General features: G+C 53.8%; 1 protein-coding gene across 4 annotated transcripts in view; it reads right to left on the bottom strand.

The window, feature by feature from the left end:
• LOC138566306 (protein split ends-like) overlaps positions 1-5,422 on the bottom strand; it is a 55,904-nt gene extending 50,482 nt beyond the window's left edge. For all 4 annotated transcript variants that reach the window (XM_069643417.1, XM_069643433.1, XM_069643444.1 and 1 more), the window contains exon 1: positions 2,320-5,422. In XM_069643417.1, coding sequence (XP_069499518.1) covers positions 2,888-5,299 — 2,412 coding nt within the window. In that variant the 5' untranslated portion in view covers positions 5,300-5,422 and the 3' untranslated portion in view covers positions 2,320-2,887. The remainder of the gene's footprint in view (positions 1-2,319) is intronic.
• Positions 5,423-12,568: the final 7,146 nt, after the last annotated feature.

Below are 12,568 nucleotides of genomic sequence, written 5' to 3'. Positions count from 1 at the left end.
TTACTACATTCGTTGCGTGTGGCTCAGAGATTGGCACTTGCGTTTAGTCCATCCATTAACAGAAACACATTTAGATGCGAGCGGGTGCATGATTACCTGGTTTGTTCCAAGTCTGCGAAGTGGCCGTTTGTCTCGTTTCATGCGACCTCCAATTGGTGGTTTAAATTCTCCCGAGACAGCTCTGGAGTGCACTTGCTAGTCTACAACGGGGCGGTTAGCTTCAGCTCGGCGCAGTATACCCAAAGAGTAGGGCTTGTGCCGTGAAAAGAGTGCCCCTTTCCGGTAGTTCTCTCTAGGACAGGTGTCAGTATGCGACGTTATTTCCCCTCGGGGTGCACCAGCACAGTCCGTGGTGCTCCTGAAATAGAAGGACCAGGTGAATGCTACCCATGGGTCTTATCAGGTAAGTGCGGCGGACTTCTATACTCCTAGTCCCACTATAAAAAAAAAGGGGTCTCGCACAGGTTGTTGCTGTGTCTTCACGTTAAAAAGAGGATTCAACCCCGAACGGTCTTTATAAAGGCAAGAGTAGAATGTCTGGGTCGTTCTGGCTGCCGGATTCCCCATGGCTGTCGCCTCCTTCCCGGTGGCAACAGCCATAGGGAATCCTTAAGATTGATAAGAAATATTGCCAACAGGCAGCCAGAACGAAGTGGGATAAACAGCCGAGCGCAGGAGCGTTCATTTTCTAGAACCCCCAGCCCCCTATAAAAGGGCAGCGCGCAGCCGCTCCCAGTGTGGAATATGCTGCACGGGGTACCACCTTCACCCATAGTCACATTCCTATGTCATAGAACACCAGGAGGAGGCACAAGGCTAAACGTATACAAGTCACAACCCCTCTGAACTAAAACGGTTCACAATGCAGATAGGCAATGTGTGTAGCGGTCTACGTTTTTTTTTCTATTCTCCTCCACAGATGTAAACCCATTAAATATATGTATGTCTGCTAATGTAACACACGCAAGAGCCAATCCCAGAGCAACAGGCAAAAAGGTCGAATGTAGTAATTGGCCAACATTGTTTGTTAGTATTCATTACGGACAAGGAATGTCCAACCAAGCCCAGAGAACGCCATTTCATTTGGTGAGCGGCTCGTTTATTGTATTCTTTATCCAAGCTGCATCATATAACAGTAGTACTTGTACTTACAGAATGACAATATACTGAGTACTGGCCACATTAAACCAAACATTGGCACTGAAACATGTTTTCGCTCGATAAATGACAGACCCCGGCGCACGTGTGTAGGGAGATCATGGGTGTTTTTGCTTATCCGCCTGGTTAGGTGTCGCAGGCAGTCCCTCACACTCCAGAAACACAGCCAATACCAACAAAGGGTTTGCACAATCATACTTGGCAACACCGGCACACTCACTTGTGCAATTATAGCCATGCTCCCAGACCAACGTTGGGAAACAAAAACAGGAGATCGTTTGAGGACCCAGCTTTGTGTGGTTTACATGCCGGTTAGTGGCACTGCTGTCGCCACTGCACAACCCCATACCATGGATGGATTTAAAAGGAGAATATATATATATAGTTGCTAGGTTAGGCTAACAATACCAACGGCACGCGAAGAGGCAAAGAATCCTACAGGAGTAAAGTAACAACCACAACTTAAGGTGTTATAGGACCTATAAGAAAACGGGACTGTTGGACAAGTGTGCCCACTAAAGGAGGCCAAAACTAGATTTCACAAAATAACGGGGCGGTGATAGTTAAGGCGATTAAGCTCGTCCCTACCAAAAAAGTGATGCAAGGATATTTCTAGGATTGATGGCTTCTATCGAAGTTGGGAGGGGCGTTCATGCAAATCAGAAAAAACAACTCTTTAGGAGCAGAGCATAGAAAGATTCAATGTGGCCCATCAGCCGGGGAAGCACATTAGAAGAGCACAAATAAATGCAGTCAAGTGTCATCTTACGGGGCATTTAAATGGCCCGCAGCAGCTTCTGTATCACAAGATGGGAAACAGACCCGGGCAGACAAGCCAGGAAGACGATTAAGAAAAATACCCCACACTGGCCGCGCTATGCCGATTGGACATCTAGAAACTAAGATGGCGAAAAGGGGGCACCTGTCAAACCAAAAAGGATTTCAATTTGGGTATAACCAACTACAGTTTGCAGTGGGGGGAAACAAACGTTAAAATGCTCCAGAACAAATGAAATGTTTTATATAAAAATGAACCAATGTAATCTTTACAACACAATCTTTCCAGACTGTACAGTGCCCCATTTCCTGGCCATAAACAAATATTTCTTAAGCACATAAGTGTCAAATACTCAGAAAAGGTCATTCCATCGGCAGGCTCACCCTCTTTCTTAAAATCCATTCCCGTGTAAGAAAGGATACAACCAACGCTCCTCGCCCTGTATTGTTCGAGTCTTGGGACTGGGTAGTAAAGGCGTAGCATGTCCAGGATGACGGACTTTTTGAAGGGTGGCGATTTCCCCAAGGCTGATCAGCGAACACTTCTAAGCGTAGTCTTCTTCCGCTCTGCTTTCCGGCATGAACCCAAGAATGGAATAATGGAGCACACACGTGCAGGATCAGCTGGCTTGTTTCTGGCACGTGCAAGTGCGTTTGCGAAGTCTATGAACGTGCAACAAAAAAAAAAAAGGTGTATATTAAGCTGCACAGCTTGCAAGTCCCAAGAGAAGGGGCGGGTCTGCTGGAAGGTATTTGCCACGCTGGAGTCTCATGGGGCTTGCTGGCCGCCGACGTTCGTGAAATATGCAACATGCCGCGCTTTGAGGCAACAGGTCACCCATTAGACTGACCACCTTTAACTAGAGGGAACTTTCCACCCAGCATCGCCTGGGGCCCCTTGGCTGTCTGACACAGTACTTCTGGCTCGGGAGCGGGGATTGCGGTGCCTGCGCTACACCAGCAGCAGCCTTCTCAGCACGTCGCCCGCTTCGATGTCAGAGGTCTTGAGGGCCTGGTTTGCGGTGGGCGTCGGCTCCGGCTCCACGTCAATGCCATCGTTGGGCCCCGGCTCCGCGAAGCGGTAGAAGGCGGCCTGGCTGCGGCTGTTGGCGAAGTCCACCTTGATGCGCTGGCCGGCCACGGTCTGGCCGCGGGCCTCCTGCAGGGCCGCCTCGGCCTGCTCGATGGTCTTGAAGAAGACCAGGGCGACCCCCTTCTCGGGGTCGAAGGAGAGCTTGAGCACCGTGCCGTGGGCGGAGAAGTGGGCGGTGAGCTGCGTCTCGGTCAGGGTGCCCGGCAGGCCGTCCACCCAGACGCAGTTGGTGGGCTTGGAGCGGCCGAAGCCCAGGCGCAGGCGGGTGTTGCGCAGCAGCTCGCCGTCCATGCCCTTGATGGCGCGGCACACGCTGGCGATGTCCACGTACTGGATGAAGGCGAAGCGGTTGGGCAGGCCCACCATCTTCTTGAGGTCGATGCCCAGGATCTCGCCGTAGCGCGAGAAGACGGTGTTCAGGTCCTCGCGGGTCAGGGTCTTCTCCAGGTTGCCCACGAAGAGGATCTTGGTGGCGCGCGCGTCCAGCTCGTCGATGCGGCCCTCGCTGTCGCGCACCGACGCGTTGTAGTCCCAGGACTGGAACTGCATCTCCCAGGGCACCGACGGGTCCCAGCGCTCCATCAGCACCGAGCGCCCGAAGAAGCAGTGGTCCTTAAAGGCCACGAGCGCCGCCTCGCGCTCCTTCTCCTGCTGGTAGAAGATCAGCGCGTAGCGCTCCTCGGCCACGCCGTGCATGTCCACCGAGATGATCTTGCCGTAGCGCTTGAACTCGTGGTACAGGCCGTCCTGGATGTTGCGGTCCGACGAGGGGATCGGGAAGCCCACCACCCGGATGCCGAAGCCGTCCGACGGCCCAGGCAGCGGCGCCGAGGGCCGGTAGGGCGAGCGGGAGGGCCGCGGGGAGCGGGACCGGGAGCGCTTCTTGTGCGGGGAGCGGGAGCGCCTCTTGTGTGGGGAGCGGGAGCGCCTCTTGTGTGGGGAGCGGGAGCGATGCCTGCTTCTGTGCCGCGACCTGCTGCGGCTGCGCCGGGAGCGGCTCTTGGAGCTGGATCGGGTGCGGGAGCTCCTCCGGCCCGGGGAGCGTGTCCTGCCCGCAGAGCTCCTCCTGCCCGGGGATCGTGTCTTGGATGAGGATTTACCGGGGGACCGGGCCTTGGAGGAGGATTTGCTCGGGGACCGGGCCTTGGAGGTGGAGGTCTTGCTCGGGGAGCGGGTCCTTGCTGCAGTTTTCTCCGGTGGCGGCTTCATAGCCCCATCGTCGGCCACGGGCTTGGCGTCGGGGACCTTTGTCTTGGATGGGGCGTCGGGCGCAGCGCTGTCCTTGTCGTCCGCGGCCTGCGGGGCAGCTTTGCCCGCGGAAGAGTTGCTTTTGGGCGCCGGGGAGCGGGGCCTGGGCGGCGGCGAGGGGGACGTGCTGCTCTCGTCGCTGCCGGGGAAGCGGTTCCTGAACTTGCTGACGGGCGGCCGCTTGAGGAGAGGCGGGATCTGCGAGGTCAGGATCTTGCCGGGGGTGGCGTGCTTGCTCACCGGCTTCGGGGTGAAGGGCTTCCCTTGCAGGGTGACAGCCGGCGCGCGGCTCTTGTCGCGGGCCTCCTCGTGATCGGCTCCCCGCGCCAACCGACCTCTGCTTTCCCGGAGCGGCCCTCCCGCGTCTCCCCGCATACCGCGGCCAAATCCTCCCCGCTGCGGCGGCTGTCCGCGGGGCCCTCCCCGCCTGAACGTGTTCTCTGAGTCATCTGGGCCCCCGCCGCGTCCTGCTCCTCGCCCACCGGGCCCTCCTGCTCCTCGCCCACCGGGCCCTCCTCGCTGCCCTGGTGGGCCGCGGCCCCGGTAACCGCCAGGGCGCTGGCCACGGCTCCCTCTAAAGCTGCTGTCGTCGTTGTCCATGTCCATACTGGGGCGCCCCCCACGCCCCGCCGGTCCCGGGCCGTGTGATGGCCGTCGCATGTAGCTTCCGTTGGGCCTTCTGCCCGGCCCGTCATCCCCACTGAAGAGACCACTCTCGCGGAAGAGAGTGGACGGGGCCGGCATAGTCCAGTCGCGGGAACCCCCCCAGGGGAGCTCCGGCATTCGCGGAGCCGAAAGTCTCTGTTGCGGGGGCTCCCCCCAGCCCCCCCGGGAAGGCAGGCCGAAGTCTTCTCTGCTGCTGTAGTTGGCGGTGCTGGAGAGGCCGGTGCCACCGCTGGCTCCCACACCGGATGGCACGCGTGGCCCGCATGGCGTCACAGGGAAGGGGTCGTCAATGACGAACGCGGTGCCCGGCACTGTCCCGTGCGCGTAGTCTATCCGCAGCGCCTGCCGGTCTTCCATCTTCCTTCTCCGCCGCGTCTCCTCCGAGCTGCGTGACCCACAATAGGCCGCTGGATGCTAGGCTGGACTCGGGTTTGAAAATGTCGGCCACTCACCGTCACGTCCTCGACTGCGCATGTGCGAGACGGAGTTCCGTAATCCACGCGATGACGCACATCAAAAACACACATCCAGGGGCCAAAGCGCCTGCGTACGCACCGGGCCTAGCGGCAGTGCCAGGGCACGTGACTGGCTGGTTGCCTCGCGCTGCCTCCGTATCCTACTACTCGCTCCCGCGCTCGGCTCCAGGCAGTTGGTGCGCACGCGTACAAGTCCAAATATTTATTGTTATTTATCTATTGTGATATAGTTAATCCTGTGAATTGTGCACAAATGTGACAATAACAGAAAAAGCAATTACGCAGTCCCAAGAAAGATCAAAGTACTACATACAAAATCATAGCTCTCAAATGACATGCTTTTGGCGGGTGTCACCCGCCTTCCAAAGAGCTGCTCACCCGCCAAGCCTCCTGAACGCCCATTCATTTCAATGGGTTCTCACCCGCCAAAAACAAAATCGGGTGTTTTCACCCGCCTTTGTGACACAAATGGTTGAGAGCTGTGCAAAACCCTCCCACATTTTGATTATGAAAACCAATTAGAGATAAGACATGAAATAAATAAAACAATCATATATATCAAATTCATCATTAGTTGGGCCAGTCTTAAAAATAGACAATACTTCAGTATTAACTGGGAGCGGGAACAAGTCCTCCAAGCAACTCAATGCTGCAAATCGGCAAGCATTAGCCTTATCAGTTAAACTCTTTTGCCATACAGTTTCATTTAATAAGAGCCTAAAATCATTAAACAAGTGACCCAAAAAATAAATGTAGGCAGCGTGACTGCAGTGCTTGACATTCAAGGAGTAAATGGACCAGGCTTTCAATGTTTCTTACTATCCCAATATTAATGACAAATTCTCTGTCCTTTCTTTAGTTTTTATCTGCCCCCCAGGACCTCATTAGTGGGGAATAAGTTCAAACGCAATCTTAGAAATTACATGCGTCAAAAGCGCTATGGCATTTTATTAGGAAATCAGGCACTAAAAAATTGTCTTAACGATAAGCCCATCAGATGAGGCTCTTTCTCTCTATGTTGCTACTTCATTTTACCCCTCACCATGTCTGCCGCTCTGCTTGCTCCCACTTGTATTATTTGACATTAGACCCAACTGTAACTATTGGTCTTCCTGTTTATCTGTCTTGACTTACTTGTATATATGTTTTGCCTAATTTATTTCTGCCCGACCCAACTGTAACTATGAGTTTACCTGACTGCTAAATTTCTGTACACCTTCCTGTAACACTTAAGTTTCCAGCGCCCAATTACCTCAGGGTTCGGTGCGCGATACAAATAATAAACAAATACTGTATTTAGTGATTTGTTCATCACCAAAATCTGTGCAAACCGATTATGGGTTTTAACCTTCCATCGTCTTGATCCAATCGGATTTCCACTGCTTTTGTTTAACTTTTAGTGTTTCTTTCAGCTACATCTCCACTGGTACATCCAATTGCTCCAACAATACTACACAGGAAGACAACCCACTCATTGAAGGTATTTGACAAAATCCAACGGCACTAGTAAATGTGGTGTCACGTGCCCTGTTAGTTCCGGGCCACGTGACACGAGGAAAATAAAGGAATCACCGGAACTGGCGTCAGCGCGCCAGTCCGGGTTTATGCACTCTAACCGTGTGGTCGTGTTGTCTTTGCCCTACGCGCTGCGCACCATCTGCGGCCCATCAAGGCCTATCTTTGGATGTCGGGACTGCCTGCTAATAGCAGTCCGACATCACACTACACGCTGAGCACCATCTGCGGCCCATCAAGGCCTATCTTTGGATGTCGGGACTGCCTGCTAATAGCAGCCCGACATCACACTGGCGACGAGGAAGCAGAGGAGAGAGCCACGTGTGGCCGCCCCATCAGCCCGGCACATCAGTGGAGCCACGCGGTCCGATGCGCACCGGTTTGGCCCGTACCGCCTGCACGGCGGCAACAGAAAACAGAGCCGCGTGTTGGCCTGGACCAGCGTCGCGGGACGCACGAGACACACACAGCACCAGCACCCGGTGAGATGCCGCGCAAGACAGCCGCGTAGCATACGTGCACCGACCGACCACATGTGGCCGATCGCGTGTAACACGCGCAGCAGGAGTGCCCATTCAGGGAGGGCGCGCGTCGACCACCGCATCTCTGGCACACCCAATAAGGTCAGAAATCAAGTGCCCCAACGTCTCCAAATAGCGCGCATTGACACGCGTGAAGGCCGCGTATTGATACGCGCTGCATTAACAAGTGCCCCAACGGTATAAACGTTGATACGCACCGCTACAGAGCACCTTCAGCACCTTCCCCAACGAAACGTGGGAAAGCGTCCTGCATTCCTGAACGTGTTTGTGTCCAATGAGACAACGTTGCAACACCACCCCTAACTAAAGACAAGAGGGAAAAGACTTCTAACACACCCAAACGGGTTTTTCACGTCAAAGGCGAAAGCTCAGGACAACTTACGTTGACACTGGGAGTTGCAAACACCGGTGAAGTGAACCCACATAACCACCCTCACAATCGGAAACTCCAAAACAACATGTCAAGCTCTGAAACTAGCCCTGTGAGGGCCAGCACGAGCACATCCATCAGGAAGAGCCTCACTACTGACCACCCGGACCCAGCACAAACCGCGCTAATGCCGCCATTTGACCCATTTACCACGGGAGCAGCCATCAGATGGGAAATCTGGTTACAACAATTTGAAATGCACCTTGATGCCAGAGAAATTACCATACCAAAGAAGAAGCGCACTTTCCTTTTACTCAATGTCGGATCAGCTACCCTGCGCCTTTTCAACGCTACCCCAGACCGCGGAGATCACAACAACTACGACGCAGCCAAGACAATCCTCACAAACATGTTCAAACCAGATCTCAACCCCGACTACGAACGCTTCCATTTCTGCAGGGCCAGGCAGCGCGAAAAGGAAACCGTGGACAAATGTATGCTCGCCTCCGCGAAATAGCAGTAGGCTGTGAGTTCCCAGACGAAGAATTCGCAATCCGCCTCCAAATAATTAACGGCATTTCCTCAGAAAAGCTAAGAAGAGCGATACTCTCAGAAAGGAACATGCGCCTGTCCCGCATTCTAGAAATGGCGCGCCTCCGTGAGCAAACTGAAGACCAAGTGGCGGTGATCGAAGCAGCGATCCAAAGACTCCCGCTGGACAACCCTAAGCCGTCAGAAGACGTCGCAACCATATCCAAACACCAGAACACTCGCATGAAATACAGCCAGAAGACACAGGCGCCGCCAGAACGAAGCAATGCCTGCAAATGGTGTGGTGGCCCGTGGCACAAAGGGGAATCCTGCCCAGCATGGGGATCCACGTGCAGGAAATGCAACCGTCTAAACCACTATGCCGCAGTCTGCCTGAACCCACCAAATCGGAGTGGCAGAGAAACTGCGCCACGACCGGCACCCGGGCGCCGAAACAAGTTCACACCGAGGGAACCATCGCACCGACAGGACCAGAAAGGAAAAGCCAGAGCCGTTGACCACTCCCAAAGATCCCCAGACACAAGTGATAGCGACGACAGCGACGATAGCATATCACCTGAGCGGAAAGAGAGACGGAAGAAAGGAAGCAAACGGATATACCGAGTGCATCTCATATCAGCTGTCGAGCCTCACCGGTCACGACAAAGGAAGAGACCATCTTGTACCGTCATCGCCAACGGTGAACCGCTGAAAGTAGTCATTGACACCGGCGCAACAGTGAATGTAATGCCAGCGACAGCGTTCAGCAAGCTTAACCCGAAGCCCAAGCTTCACAAGAAGAAGGTCCGACTATATGCATATGGATGTAAGAAACCCCTACCCGTGCAAGGGTCCTTCAAGTCAGACTTCACCTACAAGAACACTAACTGCAGGGCGCGCATCTATGTGGTGGACGCTGGCTGTGAGACACTGCTCAGCTGCAGGACAGCAGAAAAACTTAAACTAATCCACTTCGCATTCAACATCCAACACAACGAACTTGACGATCTACTTCAGCAACACAAAAAACTATTCCAAGGCATAGGATGTCTAAAAGGCCGCACCATCAAACTTCACATAGACCCCACCATAGAGCCGAAAGCCGTGCGACATCGACGGATACCTTTCCAACTGAGAGAAGCGGTGGAGAAAGAACTGACCAAGCTCGAAGAAGCAGGGATAATCGAAAAGACATCAGGACCAACCCCGTGGGTATCACCAATGGTAGTGGCCCAAAAACCTAAACAGCCCAACGCTGTAAGAATTTGCATAGACATGAGACTTCCCAATGCAGCGATTGGAAGAGAACGCCACATAACCCCAACGATAGGCAAACTCATCGTGGACCTCACTGGAGCAACAATCTTCAGCAAACTAGACCTCAGATCTGGCTATCACCAGCTCAGATTAGCAAGAGACTCAAGGTACATCACCACATTCTCCTCTCACCTTGGGCTAATGAGATATAAGCGGCTCAACTTTGCAATATCGTCAGCTGCCGAGGTATTCCAGCATGAAATCCGCAAGGTCATCACTGGCCTAGATGGCACCAGGAACATTAGCGACGACATCCTTGTGTACGCATCGAATGAGAGAGAGCACCACAAACGCCTGGCCGCAGTCCTGGGAAGACTGGAAATGGCAGGCCTAACGCTGAATGCAGAGAAATGTGAATTTTCAAAAGAAGAACTGTGTTTCTTTGGATATGTCTTCAGTGCCAAGGGCGTGTCCCCGGACCCTTCCAAGGTAAATGACATTAAGAACACAAAGGCACCTCAATCAGCCACAGAGGTGAGAAGCTTTATGGGAATGGTGACATACTGTGCGCGGTTTATTCCAGACCTCGCCAACATCGCAAGCCCGTTCCGTGAATTGACCAAAAAAGACCAGAAATGGGAGTGGACATCGGTCCATCAACGAGCATTCCAGCAAATCAAGGACACGTTATCAGCATCCACAACCATGGCGTTTTTCAACGTAGAAAGGCACACTGAACTCCTAGTAGACGCCAGCCCGGTTGGCCTGGGAGCTGTACTAACCCAAACGGACAATGAGGGGAACGTATTCCCTATTGCATTTGCCAGTCGGGCGCTCACCAAACCAGAGCAAAACTATTCTCACATAGAGAAGGAAGCCCTTGCCATCCTGTGGGGATGCCGCCATTTCAAAGTATACCTGCTCGGCAAGAAAGCAAAAGTCTATTCCGATCACAAACCATTGATCCCGATATTCCGAGGCTCCGCTCCCCATCCGCCAGCACGAATTGAGAAATGGATGCTGCAGCTAAAGCCCGATAACATAGAGGTCGACTACCGTCCAGGGACAGACAACCCAGCGGACTACTTGTCCCGTCACCCGAGACCTGCCACCGAGGGAGAACAACACCACTCGAGGGAAACCGATGAACACGTATGCCACGTGGTCGCCTGCGCCCGACCGCTCGCCCTCAGTAGCCAGTGAAACAGAAGCAGACACCATCTTGCAGCACACCACTGCTGCCATCCAGTCAGGCAACTGGAAAACCTACCTCACGTCCATATCCCAGCGCACCACATCAGCTCAAACCAAACTCTGAGTACTGTTTGGGATACAACACGAACTCTCCATCGCCCCCGAAGGAGTGCTCCTCAAGGGTCACCGCATTGTACTACCCGAGTCATTGGAGAAGAGAGCCCTCCAGCTAGCGCACAGCAGACACCAAGGCATCATCAAAACAACGGCATACCTCAAATCTAGAATGTGGATGCCCAATATACAACAAAGGGTAATGGAGCTCGTAGAGTCATGTGCGGCGTGCCAAGCATCCAGGAGACCGGAAAACCCCGAGCCCATCAGCAGCGCTCCGGGAAGCAGCAAGCAATGGGATGCAGCTAGCATGGATCACTGCACAATCGCTGGCGAAGGATACCTCCTCGTAGTGATCGACGAGTTCAGCAGATATCCTGAGGTAGAACACGTTGCATCCACAAACGCAGAAACCACGATTCTCACGTTGGAAAAGATCTTCGCGACACATGGAATTCCGAGGAAAGTGAAGAGCGACAATGGCCCATCATTCACCAGCCAAGAAATGCGAGATTTCTTCAAGGACATAAACGTCAAACACCAGCGTATCACCCCCAGATGGCCCCAAGCGAATGGCGACGCAGAAAGATTCATGGGGTCGCTGAACAAAGTTATTCGCATCGCCAAAACAAAGGGACATCCCTGGCTGAAGGCTGTCTATCGGTTTCTAAGAACGCATCAGCAAACCCCACATTCATCCACCGGCGTCAGCCCCGCCGCCCTCATGCTCGGGGTACCGATACAGGCAGAGCTCCCCATACACCCTCTGTGGGTAGCCCCCGAACCAGACATCCCAGCCATGGACGCGATGCGACTGAGGCGGAACGAACAGGAAAGCATCGCCCGACGAGCCCGCCACAGAGAGCTAACACCAGGTGATACAGTAATCGTCAGGAACCGAGCAACACTCAAAAAAATGTCCCTTAATTTTGAGCTACAACCGTGGACAGTCAGCGCGACAAACCACAGCATGGTCACAGCCACCCGTGGAAGTGAGACCGTGACAAGAAACGTGTTGCATTTCAGGAAAGTACCAGCTGAACTATGGGAAGAACAACCAGTGTCCCCAAGAAGCGAGGCGACAGCACCGCACACACCCCAGAGCCAAACATCGCCCAAGGACCGCACTACGACACCAACCTCCAGAACACCGGTCCAGCAAGATGACCCAACTAGGCCGGGAGCCCCAAGAGCGGAGGCACCTGATAGAAGTAGCACTCGATACCTGCTGAGGGAAAGACCCCGTCCGTCGTCCCGTCTTCAAGGGTACGTGGTGGATGGAATCTACAGACAGGCAACCCCACCAAGACAGACTCGGAGACAGGAGAACAAGTAATTACCCTGTTAGACCACTTATGTTGAACTGTGTGTAAACACCTCCAAGTTGGGGAGGAATGTGGTGTCACGTGCCCTGTTAGTTCCGGGCCACGTGACACGAGGAAAATAAAGGAATCACCGGAACTGGCGTCAGCGCGCCAGTCCGGGTTTATGCACTCTAACCGTGTGGTCGTGTTGTCTTTGCCCTACGCGCTGCGCACCATCTGCGGCCCATCGAGGCCTATCTTTGGATGTCGGGACTGCCTGCTAATAGCAGCCCGACGTCAGAGTAAATATAAGTCTTTATTCC

The sequence above is a fragment of the Ambystoma mexicanum genome, chromosome 1p (assembly GCF_040938575.1).
Source record: "Ambystoma mexicanum isolate Mex_15411 chromosome 1p, UKY_AmexF1_1, whole genome shotgun sequence".
Classification (NCBI taxonomy): Eukaryota; Metazoa; Chordata; class Amphibia; order Caudata; family Ambystomatidae; genus Ambystoma; species Ambystoma mexicanum.
Note: the sequence above shows the minus strand (reverse complement) of the source record. Positions and strands in the feature narration are given on the sequence as shown.